This window comes from Akebia trifoliata, chromosome 7 (assembly GCF_017979445.1).
Source record: "Akebia trifoliata isolate Shusen 1 chromosome 7, ASM1797944v1, whole genome shotgun sequence".
NCBI lineage: Eukaryota > Viridiplantae > Streptophyta > Magnoliopsida > Ranunculales > Lardizabalaceae > Akebia > Akebia trifoliata.
The window spans coordinates 11,678,614-11,701,691 of record NC_141381.1 but is presented as its reverse complement, the minus strand read 5'-3'; the positions used below and the strand labels follow the sequence as shown (position 1 = coordinate 11,701,691).

Sequence of the window (23,078 nt, the reverse complement as noted above, 5' to 3'; positions counted from 1 at the left end):
ACTAGTTTGAAAATATATTTTGTGAATTAAAATGCATAATGCATCAAATACGGAATTTTTGCAAAAGTTGCACTCGGTTTGAGAAAAATCACTTTTTAATTTTATTATTGGGTTGTGATACATAAAAGTTGGGGTGCCAATAGCAGTCCTGTTTCTCATCATATAATATAATAGTATAAACCATAAAGATTTTTAAAAAGTTGTCATTGACGAAGCGCCACCCGTTTACTTAACTCACTGTGCGATTTACTCAAGTTTCTCCTCCACATCTGACAAAAATACTCTTACAAGAGGCCGAAAAAATCAAAAAACAAGTACGGCGACACTTCCAACTTCCAATGACAACCACTCTCTCTGTTTTATCTTCTTCCCAAGATGATTTTTCTTGAACCTAACGCATTGAAACACAACGTAAGAATCTGCACTCTCAAGAACCACCAACAATTCTCAGGTAAGCTTTTCTCCACACTTTATTCTAATCCTATAAACACACATTAATACTCTCTCTCACACACACACACACAAAACACACACTAGATTTTGATTTATTCTTTACCTGTTTATCTTGAAAGAAAAGAAAATTTGTAGCTTTTTGTTGGTAAAATAAATTTGAATAAAAATAAAAATAAAAACATATTTCTTCCTTTAAAATGTAAAAGAAAACTGAACTTAGTTGCTCTTGTTTTATTAAGAAACAGGCCTGTAATGGACAGAACTAAGTCCAACCACCGAAACCAAATCGGGTCTGTTAAAGAAGCTGTTAACCTGTTTGGAGAACGAATTACTGAAGGAAAAACAGATCTAAGGAAAACCCAGACGGCATTTTCGGAAGTACGAATCCAAGAATTTGAAATTCCCTTTTATTTTGATTTTTAATAGATATATTTGTATTTTTCTTTAAATTTGTTTTATTTATTAAGTTAATAATTCTTGTGAATTTATTTCATTGAAGAAGCCGCCTTCGAGAGCAAGAGAACTCCATCTTGCGAAAAGAGATCTTGGTCGATTCAATGAAAGCAAATTAATTGCCGAAAATGCGAAAGCCCAAGCAGAATCGGAACTCGATTATGCAAGAAAGACTGTTAAGGATCTCAGTCTTCGAATCGAGGAATCCAAATCACAAAAGGGGAAGCTTGGGACATTGAAGAATTCAGAAAGACAAGAAGATGAGGAGAGTTACCAATATGTCCAAGTGTTAAGGGAGTTAGAACTTGTGAAACAGGAATTGAGTAAGCTTAAGCTCGACATGGCTTATGTCTTAGAAACGAAAACCCGTGCGGATAAGGAAACTGAAGCTTCGACTTCGAGAATTAGGTCTTATTCCAATTCGGTCGAATCACTAAGGAGAGAGATCGAGGAGGTTGATGAAGAACAAGTTCTTGTCGAGTTGGCTAGGATCGAAGCAGTTAGAGAATTCGGATCAATCAAAGCTCAGAAAGAAGCCGAAGTCACTCAATTCTCATCCATAATGGAGAAAACTCAAAAGAGAATCAAGGATGTTATTCGACAGATTGACCGCTCAAAGGAGATCGAAACAAAATTGGCCATCACCTCCTCTGATGTTCAAGTGTTACAGAATGAATTGAAGCTAGTTAAAGCAATGGAGAAAAGTTCAGAGATGAATGAAACTTCGGGGGAATCAGGGACTTTATCATTGCTAAAATCGGCAAGAGAAGAACTTGAAGAAGCGAAGAAGGAATTAAAGAGTATAAGAGAAGAAGGATTTCAATTCATGGCCTCGATGGATATTATAAGAGATGAACTCAAACATGTTTCCGAAGAAACATCTCGTTTAAACAAGTTAGAAGAGAAAGAAGACTTAGATGTTCAAAATCTCAATTCCAAGCTTCTTAAAGCCAAGTCGAAGTTGGAAGCTGTAACCTCGGCCGAAGAAAAAGCTAAAGCAATTGTATCGAATCTATCGACCACTCTTGAACAGTTAAAAACCGAAGCGGAGACAGCGAAGAAAGAGAGGGAATTAATAATTGAGGAAGCAATTAGTATAAGAGAAGAAACTCAGAAAACCGAAGATGAGATTGAGATAGCCGAGGAGAAATTACGAGATGCAATGCAAGAGCTTGAAGTAATTAAAGCCTCAGAAATAATAGCTCTTGAAAACTTGAAGACTCTTACTAAGAAAACAATGAAGTCTAGAGCTTCAGCATCTCAGCATAATTCCTTTATAACTATAACGAATTTCGAGTACATGTACTTGAGTGGGCGTGCGGAAGGAGTCGAAGAAATTGCAGATATGAAGGTCGCTGCTGCCCAAGCATGGATTGAAGCACTAAAGGCTAGTGAGAAGGAGATATTAATGAAGACTGAATTAGCCCATAGAGAGACAAGAGAGCGAAAAGTGGTGGAAGAGAAGCAATTGCCAGCAAAAGTGGCAGTTGAGGGTGAAGTACGAAAGTTAAGACAACATACTGAAGGTTCGAATTTGCAAATTGATGTGGGATTGGCCGAAAAATCCATTAAAGATAATGGAAACTCTACACCAATGAGAAGGGGAAAGCCAAGGAGGCCTAGCTCACCAGGAGCTCGGTATGTGGCTCGCTCAGGTTCAATCTCTCTTAAGAAAAAGACCAAGGCAATGCCTAATTTAGCCAAGTTCTTTAACAATAAAAGAATTGAAAAGGATTTGTAAGATGTATGAGAATCGTTTTGTTTTTGTTCTTGGGGAGTTTATGTGTGTCATTCCACAAGTTGTATTTAAGAGAAATATTGAGTCTGTTAATCATCTCTTTCTCCTGTTCAATAACTTATAGCATCTGTTGTTTGTTCTTCTCTCAAGCTTTTGTAGTTTTGACTCTGCCCCAATTCTGTTGTTGATGTTCCTTATGGTGTAAGTGTAATTTCTGTTGGAAATATGTAAGTTCGTATATTTCTTGGGTGAATATATTAAACACCATTTTTTTTTCCTCTAGTTGCAATGTTTTCTTTTCTTTTGTTTCTCTTAGTAATTTGTTTTAGTCCCACGTTGAAAAGGAAGAGTTGGGAACCAACTTATAGATTGAAGTTGTTACTAGTAACCATAAAAGTGTATTCACACGCAGATAGGACCCATGGGAAAAACCCAAAAGGTTTCTCATGGAATTTGAATCCAAGCTCCGAAAATCATTATCTTGTGGATCATAACACATGAAAATCAAGACAACCCCCTAAACTCTCCAATCTCGATATGGGAATCCAAAAAAATCTCCCAAAACAAGAGACGACATCTATGGGAGAAGAACAAATCATGTTGACTCATACTTATCTCCAACCCTAATGTCCATCCTGATGGAAAACAAACACCATATCCTGAAAATAAACCAGTGAAAGATCATGAACACAGTTCACCAGAAAGACGTCATCCAAATATCTGGTATATTCAAATCACTAACATTAGAAACGTATTGAAATCATTGTTGACAGTGAGGTTCCGTTTATCATGATACAAATCCAATATCTTGATTCAGAAAGAATAGTAATTGAAAAGGGGCCTTCTAATAACATGTTGGAAAAAATTCTACAGAAACAGGAAAGGAAATCTATAAATAATGGATCATTTAAGACAAAAATATACAATTCTAAATTCTAATTCTAACTTGTAATCTCCTTACTAAAAATATAATTGACTTTATCATCGGAGAATTTTCAAGTACGCCCTCTATTGAAAGTAGTAGATCTCATTTTGTATGAGCATAGAGCTCTATGCTAAGACCAGAGTTAACTCAAATTTGGAGGAATAATGCAGGTAAATATCAAATTCTGAGAATTCAATGTCCATTTCAAGAAGTCTTGGAGATGAAGAATGAAAATAAAGAGGAAGATCTTTAAAAGGCAAAATGAACTGAGAATGGTTGTATCTTGTAGAGGAAGAGATGAATGACATGATCCTTCAAAAGTACGACTCTGAATTTGATTCGAGGAAGGCGGTGGCTTAACAAACAAACTCGAGTTAAGAATTAGGAGAAAAAAAATGCAGAGGAAACAAGGGAAGATGGAAGGACAGGGACTGCTCAAAGCGAAAGGCCAAGTAGTAAGAGTATGGCGATGGCGATGGTAATGGCGATGGCGATGGTAATTAGCAAGCATATACATCATCAAGCCTTGTCATCATCCTTGCTGAGTCAAGTGTACTATCTCGTACACTATCTGACAAAATTTTCGAACATTTGACCCCAGAGCTTGGTCAGGAGTAAGTACTACTAAGAAACATCCCTTAAAAAATGTACTGATATCCAAGACTTATCAGAGTTGAAAACCCTCCGGAATCTTGTGTTTTGATCAGTAAACATCTTCTCTGTGAAAATCGGTGGTTGGAAGTTCAGAGGTCAAGGAAAGAAAAGAGGTCCATATAACCCTTTTTTTTTTTTTAAGGGAATTTGAACCCTTAAAATCACTTCAGATAGGCTTTAGCAATTGTAGAGAATGGCATGAGAATGAAAAGTAGAAGTGCTTCATTATCTTGACTTGATAGAGGCATTGCAACATTTTTTAGGGTGAAACATTATCAACGTTTGGTGGTCATCTTTCGTTGTGATCATGCCTTGAGAGAGAGATGGGATGTGATCTTGCCACGAGAGGATAACTGGAAGATGTTAGTGTACACGCAAATATCTCAAAGGTATTCTAAAATAGTCATGCTGGAGTGACCTCAAGCCGGAACCTCATATCGCACTTTTTGACATGAAAGAGGATAGGAACCATAGATACTTTTTCACTCGTATCTCGGTGAAAAACATCTATGGTTCCCATACATTTTCATGTCAAGATGTGCTATATCAGGTTCCAGACGGAGGTCACTTCAGCATTATTCATTTTAAAAAGTTTTCTCATAATAACAAGTATCATGGAAGATTCAATTTAGAATAGTAAGAATTCTATCCTAAAAGAGAATTTACTAGAACAAAGGCATAATTCAACTAAAATAGTAAGAGACCTAAAATATAATAAAAAATTTATTCCGTAAGACTCGAAAAAAAAAAAACTTTGTAAATGAATGGTAAATTTTTTGCATTCAATTCATTGAATATCGATTAAAGAAAAATTGTTAGATTGCTTCTGACTACCTCTTTATCATGGAGTTCGAGACATACCCATGACATTGATCCCTAGGGGTATGAATTTCCCAAAATATCCCTGCACTTTGTAATCCTATTAAATTTTCATTTTGCAATAAACCTTAATGGACATTCAAATTGATTTGGATAAATGTTCACTTTATTTTCCACAAAAAACCAGAAATATAAATACAACACTGGCATACATACATTCAAAAGCTACACTTTGGGAGCTTTTCTTTTGTGCATAGAATAAAAGGAAAGAATTTGTCAAATTATCATTTCACATCGTGGCAACTGAGGAACTCAACTATACAAGGATAGACTTGATCAACCGCCTGCATAAGAAAAAAAATATCAAAAACCATGAAAAAAAATTCAAAGAATTTTTTTCTGTAATAGTGTGTACTATTTTGTTGTGGTTAAGCTCTTAACCGTCAAAGAAAAAAAAACCAGGGCAAAAAAAGAAGACAACTTGTATTGCCATACCAAATTTTTTACAACACTAACAATTTTTTTTTTGATAACCAAGAAATTTTATTGAAAAGAGGACAAAGGAGTCCTCAAAGAAAGAAATAACCACCAAAGGCCAAAGGGAAACAAAACAGAAAGAAAAACAAACAAAGGAAACACCCAAGGGAGCACTCAACCTCTCCACACTAAGTTCCACCTAAACAAGAAATCTTCAAACAAGAGATCATGGCCAAGAGAGAAGGAATAAGGAGTGATGACAAGAAAAAAAAAAGTTGGTCCCCATCCCATCACACCCATTTAATTCTATGATTGGTGTTATCATAAAAGAAAGTTGTTGCAATATAAGCTCTCTAAAAAAATGAGTAACAACATACCAAACGTCCTCCCACCAAATCATAGTGAGCATAATGCGGACCACCTGGTTCTCCAAAGACTTTATAAGTAACAAAATGCTCAGGAATGATCTTGACTGTTTCTGCTCCATTCACACCATTACAGTTTTTTAAAATAAAAAAATAAAAAAAAAGGCACAAAATGAGATAGAAAATTTTGAATGATTAAGAGAGATTCTATTGACACACCAACTTTTGCTAACGCCACCCCAATTCATAAGTTAATCATCAAAGAATAGCACACATCTTGGGAAGGTGTTAGCAAAAGTTGGTGTGGCAGTAGTTCTCATGATTAATTCCTGCTCTATTTAGAAATATCAACTTTCTCCAAATATATAACCTACCATATACAGCTTCAGGTGGGCATATCAAATCCTGGTCTCCAGCAAGCGCTAGCACAGGGATGTTGCTTTTGTAGAGATGATCCTTGTAAAAGAAAGTACCACTCCTGTCTCGTAATCCACCTTCTCGGAAAGATGTTGTTAGCTGCAAGAGAAGCTTAGCTGGTATTGTACCTATAAATTTCACGAAACCAGCATTAATAAGTAAACTAGTTACCAAATGAAGGGCAGGCAAGATGAAAGGTGATCTTAAACTCCTAAAGAAAAAATTAACTTGTGTAGAAGAGAGATTAATGAAGATTTTGCTTCGAAAACACAGATGGTCCACGATTTAAGTTGGGGGGAGGGAAATTTTAATTCACTATTTTGTTAGCCTCTTTAGTAGGGTTCCTGACATAGCGGAAGTGTGTGAATCAATACATTTGAAAGAAATTGAGAGTTTGTGTTCAATGGAACACACAATCAGTAGTGAATCAATAGATTCAATTGATAAACAAGCAACAACTTGAAGAAAATAAAACAAGAACTAGAAATTAAGTCTCTAAAAGATAATTGAATTGATATGTTTTTAATTGATTGAATTTCATTTTTTAAGTATATAAATAACTTTATCATAACAACTTAGAAACCTTCTAAAATAATAAAAAGTAACTTTCTAATCTATCTATACTGTAACACTAACCTTCTAATCCTTTCAGAACTCAATTTGGACACCTAAAAGCCCTTCTAATTATAGGCTATAAAGAATAAAAACGAATTTAGAAAGAAATAGAAATCTAAAAACAAATTAGAGACTAAACAAATTAGAAATTAAACAAAATAAAAAACTTCTTATAGTTGAAATAGAAACTAACCAAACAACTTCTAAATAATATAAAACTGGACTAAACTAAAGACATGTAACTAAAATCAAAATTAGGTTGAGTATAATCCAACCTGGTCAACTCAAACCAATTTGGTAAATCTGACAAATTAGAGACTAAACAAATTAGAAACTAGACAAAATAGGAACTTCCTAAAGTTGAAATAGAAACCAACCAAACAACTTCTAAATAACTTAAAACTGTACTAAACAAAAGACATGTGACTAAAATCAAAATTGGGTTGCGTATGGACCCAACCTGGTCAACCCGAATCAGACTGGTCAATTTGAGTTGACTCAATCAACTCATCTAGATTTGGATACGTTGATTTGGCCATGAAATTTCTCCTCTTTGCCCTCTTTATGATCCATTTTCTCTAGAAAATCAAAAGCAATGGTTTCTACATCCAACCTCCTTTCTTTGAGAAAACTCATCCCTGAGTTTGGTGTAGGAGAAGAAAATTTATCTTCTGGAAAGTAAGAATAGATGTCCTTTACGTTGAATGTCAGAAAGATTTGCATATCATCAGGCAAATCCACCACATATTATTGTCTATCTTCTTCAAGATACGAAGGGATCCAATTTTCTTTAAGGTCTTGTTGTAAGTTTCAACAGATAAACGATCTTTACTAAGATAAACCATGGTCAATTCTCCTTCTTCATAACTCTTGAATATTCTATGTTTATCAACATCGGCTTTGTACTTTCATTAGAAGCTTCAAGATTCTTCTTCACTTGTTTGTGGAGCTAGTGAAGGTTCTCAATCATGTCATTGACTTCCACGTTGGAGTTGGGGAGAGAAGGAAGTTGCATTAAGTCCAAAGTATGATTAGACACTTTAGAATAGACTATCTAGAATGGTGTGTAACCCGCAGAGCGATTGGGGACTAACTTATAAGTGAATTCAGCCTGTGCAAGTGCCAAGTCACATTACCTCGAATTGTCACAGGAAAGGCACCGAATCAAGTTGCCAAGAGTATGGTCCACAAATTATGTTTGTTCGTCCGTTTGAGGATGTGTTGTGCTTGAAAACTTAAGTTCAATTCTCAGTCTAGTTCATAAAGTCTTCCAAAACCCACTTTAAAACTTAAGAGTCACGATCCGAAATGATAGTCTTGGGGATGCCATGTAGACATACAACAAAAAAAGAAGAGGTTGGCTATATTCACTGCATCATGAGTCTTGTAGCAAGGGATAAAGTGTGTCTTTTTAGAAAAGTGACCGACCACAACGAAGCTTGAATCATTGCCTCACTGCGTTCTAGGTAATCCAAGTACAAAATCCATGGAGAAATCTTCCCAAGGGCCATTAGAGACCGGTAAAGACGTGTACAAACTAGCGTTTTGTACTTGTCCTTTCCATTTTTGCCATACGAAGCAACGATGGACAAAATTTTCAACATCTTTTTTGAGACTTCCAAAAGTATTGTCCTTCGACAAGTGCAATGGTCGTCTTGTCCAAAGTGTCTCGAGAGACCTCTACGTAATTCTTTGATGAGATGCTCACGAATGGAACCATTGGGAGTGCACAATGTAATGTTTAAAAAAAAAAAAATTGTTGACCAAGTCAACTAAAGTTGACTCAAGTCAAGTCAATTATTGTTGACTAGTCAAACAACTTTGACTAAGTCAAATTGACTAAGATATTTTTAAGAAATTCTAAAAGAATTAGAATTTTTGTAATATCTAGATTTTTTTTTTTGAAAATATCAAATAAAGATATTAGCTGATTTTTTAGTTTGTTGTTTCATTTTTACACAGAAAGAAGAGAAAAGTAAGAAGAAAGAAAGAAGAGAAAGAAAAGAAGGAAGAGAAAGAAAAGAAGGAAAGGAAAAGAGAGAGAAATAAAGAAAAAGGTAGGCCCTTGCAACTATTTATAATAGTTTTAGTAAAAATATATATATATAATGCTGATTTTATAGTTGTAAAAAAAATTGGATTTGTTTTGTTTTTTTTTTAAATAATTTTGATTTAGAAATTTTAAAGTTAAAATTGTTTTGTAAATTTTTAACATCATGCATATTATTTATACATATTTATATTAGTGTTTTTATGATTTTAAAGCATGCTAGCATTTGGTATTTTGTTTAAAAGGAATTCTTTCATGTTTGTAATTGATTTATACATGTTTTATACGTAAATATACATGCTAAAAACAAAATACAGCAACTATGTAAGTTGCTGTTTTTTTTTGTATTAAATTGACAATATGTATGCTAGATAGGATATTAAAAAAAAAATGGTTGTCTTATACATACGTTATACGTGTTTTATACGTACGTTATACGTATTTATACGCGTTAAATATAAAAACAGCAACTATGAAAGTTGCTGTTTTTATATAATATTTTACTATATATACTTTAAATGAATGCTCAAAATATTGGTTACTTTATACGTATTTTATAAGTACTTTATACGTATTTTGTACTTGTCAAAAAGAAAATACAGCAACTATATAAGTTGCTGTTTTTACATACAATACATATATTTTGTTCACATTTTTATAAACACACATGATTTTTTTTATAAGTAAACTGGTGGACAGTTTACTTTAATCATTTTAGTGATGGATTTCCAAGAAATGTTTCTAATTAAAAAGTTGGGTAGAAAAGTAATTTATTAAAATAAATATGAGAATGAGTTCTCAATTGATTGTTGTGTTTTAAAATACCCAGTTAGTGAGATGCTTCGGCGTATGTCGTATAAGACACGAAAATGAGAGAATAGATGAAGTGATGCTTCAGTCATAGACTGTGTAAGACACGAATGAGTGAAATGCTTCGACTAAGGGTCGTGTAAGACACGAAAAAAAGAAAAAAAAAAAAGAGATGAGACAGTATATTTAAGAGTGGACTGGGTATTTAAAACACGTGTATGTTTTACTTTTATTACGTTTTGAAAAGAAAATAAATACTTATACGTAGTATTTTAGTGATTTATTAAAGAGATTGTGAAAACCTATAAAGAATAACATGTGGTGACATTTCCGGAATAATGTGTTATTCTAGGATAACAGTTGCGTTGTTTGAGTTCTTATGTATTATGGGATGCATAAGAACACAACATCACAACAAGAATCCGGGAGTTTCTTTTCTATCTTTAATAAAGAACAAAATGTAGATAGTTGTATGATTGATAGAGAATATCGAGGATCACATGCACGCCAGATTGGCATAGATGAAGATGGCTAGTTAATGATCATTAATAGTCTAGAGTAGTCAAGAAAGAATGACCTACTTGATTTGGCCCGTTTCTTAAGGCCTTGGTCAACGGCCAACCTGAGCCGGAAAACAGTTACCCAAATTATGGCAGAGGCTGGCCATAGAATCAGGAACTAACGGTGAGGTTCCACACTAGTGAAGTATTGGAATAATCGTATTTTGACTGAGATGTTCACATCAGTCGTGACCCTCAACTCTCTATTATAGTACTCTATTATTTGATGTTATGTTATGAACAATTGTTTTCTTCAGATTTTTAAGTGTTTTAATTTCCTACTAAGTTTTATGACATCGGTGTTCAATTATTTTTAATTGTGTTGAATATCAAATATGCATGATTTATGAATTCTTAGAATGTTTAAACTGCATATAGGATGCTGTTATTTAGAATTGTAAGATTCCCCTATTGGGTAACTCCCCTGTTACTCACCCCTACGACATCACAAATTTCAGGCGCACCTGGTTTAGGTGATCCTTCCGAGGAGGCTCAGTGCCAGGGCCTTATAGATGATCAGTCCAAGCTTCCAGGAGTGGAGCATGGGTATTACTAGTAATAAGTCTTAAACTAGAGTTAGGTTTAAGTCTTTAGCTATCGTTTTTTTGTTATGTAATTATGAACACCATAGTATGACATTACTGTTTTATGTATATATGTCAAATGTTTCTTATGTTTGAGGATACGTGTCTGTTCTGTTGAGCAATGATCAGGTATGACATATAGTTATATTATTTGTCATTTAAGTTTATGTATTGATTATCATGACATGGGTTTTATATCATGCCTCGAAATTCAACTTGGGAATCATGGGGATTCGGGTTGTGTTTCTGGGGCGTGACACACAATCTCGTGCCCTTGAAGAGAAAGCCATCTTGATTGAGAAAATCAGAGATACCTTGTTGTCCCGAAGTGTACTTTTCCAACATAACATGGAATTATGGATCATCAATATAGAGTTCTTTGAGAAAGTCGAAGCCTATCTCATTGCTCCTTATGGTAATGAGCAAAGAATCTCTAGTTTGTGAGACATGAAAAGGGCGGGCTAGGACTTAGTACATCAGCAACTTTATTGTTGAGGCCAGATCTGTGATGAATGGTGAAGTTGAGCTCCTGAAGCAAGGTGATCCATGAAGAATGCATGCAGCTGGCCGGACTTTGATTTTAGATGAATTTCAAGGATTGGTGGTCCGAATGGACACAAAATCATTTTAGATCAAGTAATGCCTCCACTTTCTAAGAGCACAAACAACAACATAGAATTCGAGTTCATACATACTACACTTTTGCCTTGCCTCCGTTAACTTCTCACTAAGGAATTCAATAGGTTTCCATCTTGGGATAAAACAGCTCCTACTCCATGTATGGAAGCCTTGCAATGGACTTCAAATAGCTTGTCAAAGCAAGTGTCAAAATAGGGTAGGAAGTAAGTTTAGCCCTAAGGGATGAAAACTAGCTTCGACGTCATTAGTCTAAGTAAATTTTCTATCCTTCCATGTGTCGGTTAAAGGGGCTACGATGGAGCTAAAGTCCTTGATGAAATGCTTATAGAAGGATGCTAACTCATGAAAACTTCAAGCTTCGGAGGTTGATTTTGAAGTAGGCCACGTGTATGCCCTTTTTGGAGACTATGCAACCCAAGAAAAGTACCGAAGACATGAAAAAGTGGCACTTCTTCAAGTTGATGTAAAGAGAGTTAGCTATGAGAGCCTAAAAATAATTCGTAGATGCATATGGTGCTCCGAATCAGATTTGAAGTAGTTAAAGAAATCATCAAAATAGACCACAACGAACTTACCAATAATGGGCTATATCACTTAGTTCATGAGGCACATTTGATAAACCAAACGTCATAACTAGCCATTCGTACAAGTCATCCTTGGTTTTGAAAATCATTTTTCATTGATCTCTGGGTCGGATTCGTATTTGATGGTAGCTACTTTTCAAGTCGATTTTGGAGAAGATGGTTGAGCCTGCTAGCATATCGAATACGTCATCAAGTCTTAGAATCAGAAAACGATACCTTATAGTAATTTGTTCACTGCACAACTATCAATACACATTCTCCATGTACCATCCTTCTTAGATACTAACAAAGCTACAGCCGTACATGGACTTTGGCTTAATGGAATGAGACCCTTGGAAAGTAAGTCTTCAACTTGTTCCTTCAATATGTCATGATTTTTTGGACTCATCCTATAATGGGGTAGATTTGGGGGACTTGTACCGAGCACCAATGAATTTGTAGATGAGGCGTTGTATATTCCTCATAAGAGGCAATGAATTTGGCAAGTTCGAAGGAAGAACACAAGAAAATTCCTTAAGGAAGAGTTACACTTGATGAGGAACTTGAATAAGTGGGTCTCGGTTGGAAGGCTGTACTACTACCGCGAACATTTGCCTTACTTCCTTTAAGTCCTCATTGATATTAGTAGAGATAAAGCATATTCTCATCTCTTGACTAGTTGGGCAGCATTAGGCTTGGCATAGTAAAGGTGTAGAATCATTTTGACTCCCTTATGCATAAAAGAATAGGTGTTGGCTTTACCCCGGTAAGTGACAATATTATCATGAAGCCAAAGCCTTCCTAAGAGGATGTGACATGCTTTCATTGGGACGATATCACAAATAATCTCAATTGCTTCATGCTAAAAGAAAGGAAGCATTAGCTAGCCATACTCTTCTTGCATTCCTCATCCACCCAACCTAAAGAATAAGATCTAGGGTATTGCGTAGTAGGTAGCTTGAATGCATTAACCATATGGCTTGAAATTATATTTTCCAAACTTCCATTATCTATAATCAATTGGCACAACTTGCCTTGCACCTGGCATGTAGTCCGGAGAAGACTATGTCAAGTTGGAGGATCACCATGTTGTATCGATAATAAGTTGTGAATAATAGAACTTACATGTTCACCTTTTTCCTCCTCACAAGCCTCAAAGATGTTTGCCTAGTCATTATCAACATAGGGGTCACCTTTCCCATCTTCGTAATCAACCTCGACTACTAATGCTTGCTTATTTTGGCACACTTCGAAGCTATGGTCCATTTTCTCGCCCTTAAAACACTTAGTTTGCTTTGGGTGTGGATAGGGATTAGGTTTGTGGGGGTGTTGCAATTGGAGTAGGGGGTATTGGAGTTACGTGGCTGAAATGGTTGGAAGGTGGAAGCAGAGCTTGAGAGGTAAAAGCATGGTGGTTATTGGCATAAGAGGGCTGGTTGCGGGATGGATAAGGTTGATTAGATGGAGGGGTAGTTTGTGGATAGTGACTAGTGAGACCTCCAATTGTTGGTATAAGAAGTGCGAGAATCAAATAAAAGATTCCACCCTTAGAGCATTGTTTATTGTTGCATGCAGACTTATGTATTGGTGCATGATCAATTTCTCTTGAATTATTCTATTCAATCCATTTATGAAACGCCCAATAGCTTGGTTTTCATTCTCTTGAAGTTCATCCCTTGAAAGAAGTCATCAACATAGTCTTGTACGCTTTGGGACCCTTGCCTATAATATTGTAAGCTAATGAATAAGGTTTGGATGTAATCCAGTAGTAAGTACCTTTGTTTAAGCAATTACTTCATGCCTAACCATGAATGCACTTGCCTAAAGCCTTGACGTAGTCGATCCCGTCGGAGATGGTCCCACTAAGATGAGATTGTTCCAGTTAACTTAAAAGCCACAAGTTTGATCTTCTTATCCTCTGAAATTTTCATGTAATCAAAGAACCTTTCAACATTATAGATCCAATCAAGAAAATCTTCAATGTGCATGGGCCCATTGAAAGTAGGAATATCTACCTTAAGCTAATATTCAAAAGACTGCTCTTGTTGCCCATTGTTGTGATGATGTGGGGTGGATTATGCATTAATATGTGGTCACCCTCCTCAAAATCATGGAAAGGCTGATTTGTGAGTGGGGGATAATGGCCTTATCTTACATTGCGTTCACGATATAAGGTTGGGCGAGTATGGGGAGGGTTAGGGGAAAATCTATCATGGTCAAGATAGTGATGCTCAATGGGAAGAGGGGTAGTATAAAGATCTAATTCATCTATGTAATCCACATATGGGGCTGTTATGGTCTTTGAAGGGTAGTTGTTTGGTGGGTTGTGAAGGGTATTTGGAGGGTTAGGATTATGAGAAACATGTTGGGGTTGATATGTGGTCGTTCGAGGATGAGGGATTTGATTTTAAAGGTATAGGAGTGGTGTGGTATGGCTAGAAGGTTGAGGGAGGATGGAATGAGGTGTGGGGAATGGTATGGTTTGGGTAAAACCAAAATTCTAGGCAAGGTTCTAGTTTTTAACGAATTTGGCCTTTTTAGAAGAGTTTATAGGGGTTGAATTATGAAGAAAATTGAAGGAAGGATGGTGGGAATCCTTCGGGCCTTCATCTCCAAGGGTTTTCTTACCTTTCTCCTTCTCAATGGTGTAGAGAACCATGCCTAGAACACGGACTCCAACATAGCCATAATTTTGTTTATGATTCTTTCTTCAAACTTCTCGAATTGAACTTCCAATTCAGTTTTACTATTGAATTCTCCGTCACTACCCATGAAGGTGGATCATAGCAAAAGTTCTAATACCACTTGACGTAGCGGAAGTGTGCGAATCAATAGATTCGAAACAAATTGAGAGTTTGTGTTCAATGGAACACACAAAATCAGTTTTGAATCAATACAATCAATTGATAAACAAGCAATAGCTTGAAGCAAGAACTAGAAATTAAGTCTCTAAAAGAGAATAAAATTGCAAAAGAGAATTGAATTAATATGTTTTAAATGATTGAATTTCGTTTTTGAAGCTACTTTTATATATATATATATATATTATATATATATATATTATATATAGGGTCAGGTTCAAGGGCCATGTGAGAAAACATGTAAGAAAACTTTCGTTTTTCAAAATAAGGGTTAGAGGTTTTGGATTGAGCTGATTTTTTGCAAGGATGGTCACTATGATGAGAAGATCATCCTCACAAAAAATCAGCTCAATCAGAAACCTCTAAATCCATCAAAAGTGATTTACAAATTAGTGATAAAAATTGAAAAAAAATCGACGGTCCACATTCTAAATCACTTTTAATGGGGTTAGAAGTTTCAGATTGGCTGATTTTTTTTTTGGATGATCTTCCCATCATAGAAATCATCCTCACAAAAAATCAGCTCAATCTAAAATTTCTAACCCATATTTTAAAATTTTATTTACCGCCGAAAGTTTTCTTACATGTTTTCTCACATGGCCCTTGAACCTGACCCATATATATATATATATATATATATATATATAACTTCATCATAACAATTTAGAAACCTTCTCAAATACTAAAAAGTAACTTTTTAATCTATTATAATATAATATTATTTTATAAGTATTATAATATAATATAGGGAGAATGACTTTGAAGGACTCTTTACTGAGAATATATACCAAGTAGTCCCCTAGTAAAGAATATAAACCATTTAAGTCCTACTTAATAAAATATTAGTATAGTAAGGATATTTTGAAGATTTTGTTAAGAAAAATACCTGAAATACCCTTTTAACAACTTTACAAAGTGTTTGATCTAAAAATAAATGGAGTCAAATAAAAAACTTGACCATTTCATTTAGTTATTAATATTTATGTGAAAACTAAAAAATAAATATTTTATTTATTAAAAACTAAATTCAATATAATTTTATTTGGCTCATTTGTCGACTTGCTAATTTTTGAGTTGAATCAATTTGATGAACATTCAAGTGGAGTTTTAAAATTATGTTGTAATTATTTATATATTTTAATAAATCTAATATACATAGACCAAATCAATTTGATGATGATCATACTCATCTCCATCATCATCATCATTGATGTAGTCATCATCATCTATGTAATTTAAAGATTACTAGTTTTGGTAAGAAAAATAAGTTTTTTTTTAATTGATATATAAGAGATGACCATAGTTGAGGGCATGTCATTTACTATAAAACATAGGAATAGCTCAAATATTCTCAAATAAACATGTTTATTTAAACTTCAAAAATCATTAAAGGGGTAATTATGGTATTTTTGCTTCAAAAATCCTTTTTAGACTAATATTTGATAAATTGGGTACTAAAGAGTCGATATTTTTTTAGAAAGGATTTTTTGGTACATATTTTCAAAAAACAGGTCTTTGTTGTCATTGTCCCTGTAATATAATACCAACCTTCTAATCCTATTAAAACTCAATTTAGACACCTAAAAGCACTTCTAATTATAGTCTAAAAAATAAAAACGAATTTAGAAAAGACATAGAAACCTAAAAACAAATTAGAAACTAGACAAAATAGAAACTTCCTAAAATTGAAAGAGAAACTAAACAAACAACTTTTAAATAACTTAAAACTGAACTAAACTAAAGACATGTGACTCAAATCAAAATTGGATCGAGTATAGGCTCAACCTGGCCAACCCGAACGAGGCTGGTCAAACTGAGTTGACTCGTTAAAATTGAGTCAACTCAGCCAAATTCTGATAAGTTGATTGGCCATGAAAATTCTCTTCACTTTGCCCTTTTTATGATCCATTGTCTCTAGAAAATCAAGTTCCATGATTGGAATATTAGAGAACCCCATAATTGTTTTTAGTTTGTCACTATATATTTGTACTCTTCCCTTTTGCAATCAATGAATCTTTCTTTTAGTTTTCTGTTTTCTAATCATCAATCAGCCATAACCAAACCACTTTTTGCCGCACATTGGGTTATTGTTTTGGTTGAATGTGCACAACATATCCCTAATTACAATGGTAAAAAATCATTGGTAAAAAAATCATATAGTTGCGTCATCCAGCATCATTGGTAAAAAAATCATTTTCCCAAGGGTTGGGTTGCAGAATATTTTCCTCCCTAAATGGAAAATGATTTTCCAATAAAAATGCAAAATCCTACATCAGCAAATCAGGGGTGGAGAAACTAAGTGGAAAAATTGTGGGAGCAATAGCAGCGGCCGCTGTTATCTGTCGCAATAGTTCATAAATCCTCAATAGACTGAAATTCTTGTGGGGGCCATTGCCCCCACTGTAAATCCTCCCCTGCAACTAATCACATTTTCTCAGGAACATGTTTTTTGTTGATTTTCCCATGCAAGATTACTGACCTCCATATCCTCATTTTCTATGACAAGTTTTTGAAAAAAAAAAAAAAAAGCTTCAAAATTTCTCAATGCTATCCAAATTCCAAACTACAAGCATGAACAGAAAACTCAGGACCTAGATGTTTCATCTTGAAGTCTTGCTTCTACATACAATTAAAGTGGAATCTACAATCAGAGTTTTAAAAGCCCAAAAACGCATACATGGCACAAAAGCCCATCAATAAAATAATTATAAAGTCAAATATGTAAGGGGTTTTTATAGGGAAAATGCCAAAAACACAAAATAAATAAATAAATACTCTCTTTTCTTCGGTTGATAGGCCTCTTAGTCTGATATGAAGATAATTTTTCTATTTCATATTCACAAACATTACTTTCGTGTTTTTATCCAATGGGCCGTGCTAAACGGACTCAAAAAAAAAAGACCCACAAATACACTCAACTGACATGGATTGTGGAATGTGCATAGACCCATGGATTTTTTTCCTTGAGATGCACAAGGAAAAAAAATATATGGTTCTATGCACATTCCACATCAGTTGAGTGTATTTGAGTGTCTTTTTTTTAGTTACACTAGGAAAAAATATAAGGTTCTGTGCACATTCCACATCAATTGAATGCCTTTTTTAGTCAGTTTAGTATTATTCTTATCTAATTATAGTAATTTCTTGATTAGATTGACTATGATAGAAATATGATTTCAATACATCAATTCATGCCCTTTTCTTCTATTCATTTTCTTGGGCGCCTTGATATTTTCTTACCCACTTTCCCTACTGTTTGGATGGTAACATGTTTGACTCGTGATTTGAGGCAGGGTGACTTGACCAAGTTTCTGAGTCAATCATCAAATAGAAAAAGATCGAGTTAGGTGTGCTCAAACTACAATAGACTCAAATCAACCCGGTCGAATTGCAAGACAAACTTAACAAGTTTTGAAACCATGACTCAAATCAAATTATGCAGGCAGACCAGCTAAAAGTCCATGCTTACACGTACAGGCATATCTATATTAGCATGATAAGAAATCTATCATCATCCACAAAGCCCCACGCTGTCCCAAAAATTTGCAGCTAAGCCAAGAAATTCATACAAGTCAAAAACAAAATTCTAAGCAATCCATGTAGGTATTATGATTTTCCAAAATAAAACTAAAAACTTATACAAGGTTTCAAAAACCAAGAAATTGAAGAGTTGAGGCACTACTATGAAGGATTTTGACCCTGTACAATTACATTAATTGTATGAACTATATCTCAAAAAATCATTACTGAAGGAAAACATTGATATGAAAAGGATAAAAAGAGAAGCCAAGAAAACTTAAAAATATAAAATTGACACCTTTTGCCAATAAGTTTTGCTATTCTCACTGGCAGGCTGGCATTTCAATGCATGTGTGTAGTGTGAACGTATACAGAATATTAAGTCCTATTTATTTTTTCAACAATTCATTTATTAATATAGAAGTATAGAGTTGCAATCCAGAACAGTGTCCCACTACTAAAAGTAAATATGGTGTCTACATGGCACATGTTTGTTTGGAAACAACACCATTGAGCTGCATGCCATACAGAAAAACGGCTTAGTTAGAAGCCCAATGTGTCTTAAAACTCCTACCAAAACACACCACATAGACACCATTCCTATGCTATAGGAACAGGACACTATTCTGGATCCTAACTCAAAAGTTTATGGATGTGCCAGCTTGTCAGTGCTGCACGGTTTCGTGAGATTGCCTTGTCCAACTTTCATGGGCATCAACAAAAGATCCTCAGCAATTTTAGAAAGATTCATATTATGTATCTATATATGTGCATGTGTGTTCAACTACATATAGTAGTCCAGGATCCTAAATCAGTCGAAATACTGCTGTTAGATATGCTCTATAAATGCATGTATCTTTTAGTGTCTCCTAGTCCATCCAGATGCAAAGTAGGGCTTAAAATGGGTTGGAAGCCGGATCTGAGTATATCGATATCCATATCCGAATCTGACTTGGATCTTACTAGTCAAAACCACATCCGAACCATTTTTCTTTTACTAAATCCAGATCCGGATCTGACCTAACCGAATTACTTGATTCAGGTCAGATAATTTCAGACTGTTCAACTTTTTTGCTATGTTTCTTATCTAATTGCTATACTATTCTATTTACTATTATAATTCTTTTATTTCACAAGAATTCAAGTTATATTTAAGTAGTAGAAAAAAAATATTCTGAAAAACATAAAAATATATTTTCAACGCAATATATCATTTGGATCAAGACAGATATAGGGATGATCCGTATCTGACCCAGATCCAACTTGGATCAAGGGATATCAACCCATATTTTTTCGGGTCTACTAAAAGGGTTCAAACCCGCTAAATTCAGATTCAGATCACTTGGATTTTGGATAAAATCCAACCCATTTATGCCCTAAGCAAAGTAAACACCTTACTATGAGAAATTGGAAAACAACATATGATCCAAAGTCATTAGGTCAAGAAGTCAATCAATACTTACAAAAATTGTTCAAAACAAGTTTTTCGAGCAATTCAGGATGCATCATGTCCTCAGCTGAAATTTGACTATTAAGCCAAGCCAAAGCATAAGGAGGACGAGAGGTAAGAGGATAAGCAGCTGACAGTAATGCCCCTAACGGAACAACAGGAACATTAAGAGCCTGAGCTGGATCTGCCTGCGTGATATGGTGAACTGGAGTTTAAAATTTAAACAAAATGTTACTCTACTTAAAATTAACAAAATTGTGGACTGAGGCAACAAAAGCTGGCATGAGTAGTTCCACTTACAAGTGGCAATAGCAGTTTAAGTGAAGATCGTGAAGATGAGTAATCAAGAGATGATGCCAAAGTAACAATGGCTGCCAATCCAGAATTTCTTCCTTCAAAACCTTCCAAAATGAAATACATTAGAACATAAGACAAAGAAAATGTAAATGAAACCGAAATAACATATCAAATTATCTATTGTAAAATTATTCTCAAAGTAACATGAGAAACGGATAAAACCCACACAAAAAAAAAGCTGGCCATTGCATTTATACACAAGCATGGGCGAGACAAGTAGGGCTTGAAACAGGTCAGGTTCAAGTCGAATATGAGAATTTCCAGATCCATATCCAATTTTTTTTATCCGGACCCGACCCGACTGGATTACTTGATTTGGGCCGGATAATTTCGAACCGATCAACTTTTTTTTTTTTTGCTATATTTCTTTTATAATTGCTATACTATTCTGTTTTACCATTATAATTCTTTTATTTTATAAGAATTCATGTTATATTAAAGTAGTAAGAAAAAGATATCTTGAAAAGTATAAAAATATAATTTTCAAAGCAATAGATCATTCAGATCTAGGCGTATACAGGGATGGATCTATATCCAACCCGGATCTGAGTCGGGTCAAGGGACATCAACCCATTTTTTATTCGAATATACTCCAAGGAACCAAACCCACTAAATTTGGATCAGATCACCCGAATTTCGGATAAAATCTGACCCATTTTATGCCCTAGAGAAAAAATAAAGGACTTTCCCAACAATCAGCCTAGTGCTTCTAGTATTCCAAGTTGAATGTTACAATGTGCTTCTATAAATATACAATTTAACATCAAAATCAAAACAGCATTTTGAGCAAGAGATCATTATCTAGCTTGCTGACTCACTTAGTAAGAACTTCCCCTTGGACTTAAGATGAAGATGACGATGATGACAAATTCAAGACTCCTAAACAACACATTCTTGGTGCAAGATTAGAAGCATAATGAATTGCTTGGTGAACTGTTCGAGCAAGATATGGATGTTTTGGAATGACTCACTTTTGGTGTAGGTAGCTTTTTTATCAGACCAGATGAGAAATCAATTATCTTTATCTATGTAGAAGATCATATTAGGGTTTAGAGAAGAAGAAAAGAAGGGAGAAAGTGGGAGGAGTCGAACTTGACTCTCTCACTATGACCCGAGGTATATATAAAACTAAAAAACAAATGAAATTAAAAAGATGCCTTTATGGCACATATAAAATACTGATATATCTAACACTCCCCCTCAAGCTAGAGAATATACATATAATCCCAGCTTGTTACATTGAAAAGTAACCCTATCACTTCCCAACAATTTAGTAACCAGATCAACAAGTTGATCTTCGGATTTGGCATACGTTGTGGCAATTTCACCACTCATTTGCTTCTGACAAACAAAATGACAGTCCACCTTGATATGCTTCATCCGCTTGTGAAACACCAGATTGGAAGCTATATGCATGGTTGTCTAGTTATCACATAAGACTCATAAGTGTTTCTAGTGAAATCAATTTCCTGGAAAAAAATGTCTCAACCAAATAAGTTCGAAAGAAGTATGAGACATAGCTCTATATTCAACTTTTGCACTTGAACTGGCCACAATTGTTTGCTTCTTGCTTTCCATGATACAAGATTACCTCTTATGAAGGTACAATAACTAGTGGTAGACCTCCTGTCTGAGGGAGAATCAGCCCAATCTACATTTGTATATCCCTCAATCCAAGTATAACCATTAGGCTTGTACAACAACTCACATCCTAGAGATCCCTTCAGGTACCTCATAATACGTTGAATAGCTACCTAGTGTGGCATCCTAGGTGCTTCCATAAACTAACTCACAATGGTAAGAACTTGTGAGATGTCTAATCTTGTGAAGGTGACGTAATTCAACTTCTAACTAATTTACTGTATCAGCTAGGATCATCAAACATATCTCAATGTTCAGTTGTAAGTTTCAACTTCTGATCGATGGGGGTACTCACTGATTTGGACCCAAGTAACCCTGTCTCTTCTAAAGAATCTAGCACACACTTCCTCTGAGAGAGACTAATACCACAACTTGAACGACTCACCTCAATACCAAGGAAAAGGAAATACCTCAATTTTTCCAATTCCTTGGTATGAAATTGTTGTTGAAGATAAAACTTCAACATATGTATCCCATCAGCATCACTACCAGTCAATACAATGTCATCAACATAAGCTACCAGCAACACATACCCCTTTTTAGTTTTCTGATGGAAAACTAAATGATTTGTCAAACACCACATCATCTCAAATGCAAGAACCGTATCATTGAACTTATCAAACCATGCCCATGGAGATTACTTCAAACCATAGATTGCTTTCCGAAGCTTACACACTTTCCCAATCTCCCCCAAAGCAACGAACCCCAATGCTTGTTCCGCATATACTTCCTCATGTAAATCACCATGTAGGAAGGCATTTTTAATATCTAACTAATACAAGGGCCAATCAAACATAACAACTAATGCAATCAACACCCGAAATGAAGTAATTGTCACAACTAGAAATAAAGTATCAGCATACTCAACTCCATAAGTCTATGTGTATCCCTTAGCAACTAACCGAACTTTCAATCTATCAACGGTACCATCAAGATGAAATTTAATAACGTAGACGCACCTACAACCAACAACATGCTTTCCAGGAAGAAGAGAAATCAGAGACCAAGTATCATTATGATGTAGAGCATCTATCCCATCAACCATAGCTATCCTCTAGATGGGATAAGGCATCTTGTAGATTCTTAGGAATAGAAACAAAAGAGACAGTGGAAATAAAAGAAAACATT

The 23,078-nt window shown here is 34.8% G+C and overlaps 2 protein-coding genes across 6 annotated transcripts in view; one reads left to right on the top strand and one right to left on the bottom strand.

Annotated features, from left to right (window-relative positions):
- Nucleotides 1–290: 290 nt before the first annotated feature.
- Nucleotides 291–2,793, top strand: PMI2 (PLASTID MOVEMENT IMPAIRED protein (DUF827)). 3 transcript variants are annotated; one of them, XM_086447387.1, is made up of 3 exons: nt 291–451; nt 693–831; nt 956–2,793. In XM_086447387.1, exons 2-3 carry the CDS (start codon nt 706–708, stop codon nt 2,645–2,647), a joined length of 1,818 nt encoding a protein of 605 aa, XP_086303513.1. In that variant the 5' UTR covers nt 291–451; nt 693–705; the 3' UTR covers nt 2,648–2,793. The 3 variants fall into 3 exon arrangements, with proteins under 3 accessions (XP_086303513.1, XP_086303511.1, XP_086303512.1); XM_086447385.1 differs by having other exon boundaries at nt 953–2,793; XM_086447386.1 differs by having other exon boundaries at nt 297–451; nt 699–831; nt 953–2,793.
- LOC147398223 (alpha/beta hydrolase family protein) overlaps nt 2,663–23,078 on the bottom strand; it is a 47,000-nt gene continuing 26,584 nt past the window's right edge. For 2 of the 3 annotated variants that reach the window (XM_086447388.1, XM_086447390.1), the window contains 5 exons: nt 20,253–20,353; nt 19,966–20,140; nt 6,259–6,429; nt 5,897–5,997; nt 2,663–5,386 (listed from right to left, as the gene is read on the bottom strand). In XM_086447388.1, the coding sequence (XP_086303514.1) occupies nt 5,327–5,386; nt 5,897–5,997; nt 6,259–6,429; nt 19,966–20,140; nt 20,253–20,353 (608 nt within the window). In that variant the 3' untranslated portion in view covers nt 2,663–5,326. The remainder of the gene's footprint in view (nt 5,387–5,896; nt 5,998–6,258; nt 6,430–19,965; nt 20,141–20,252; nt 20,354–23,078) is intronic. The other variant, XM_086447389.1, reaches the window with a different exon arrangement.

Coding starts and splice junctions, on each gene's coding strand:
- PMI2 (XM_086447385.1), top strand. CDS start 706: ATGGACAGAACTAAGTCCAACCACCGAAACCAAATCGGGTCTGTTAAA. Junction 832..952: donor CCCAGACGGCATTTTCGGAA/GTACGAATCCAA, acceptor ATTTCATTGAAG/AAGCCGCCTTCGAGAGCAAG.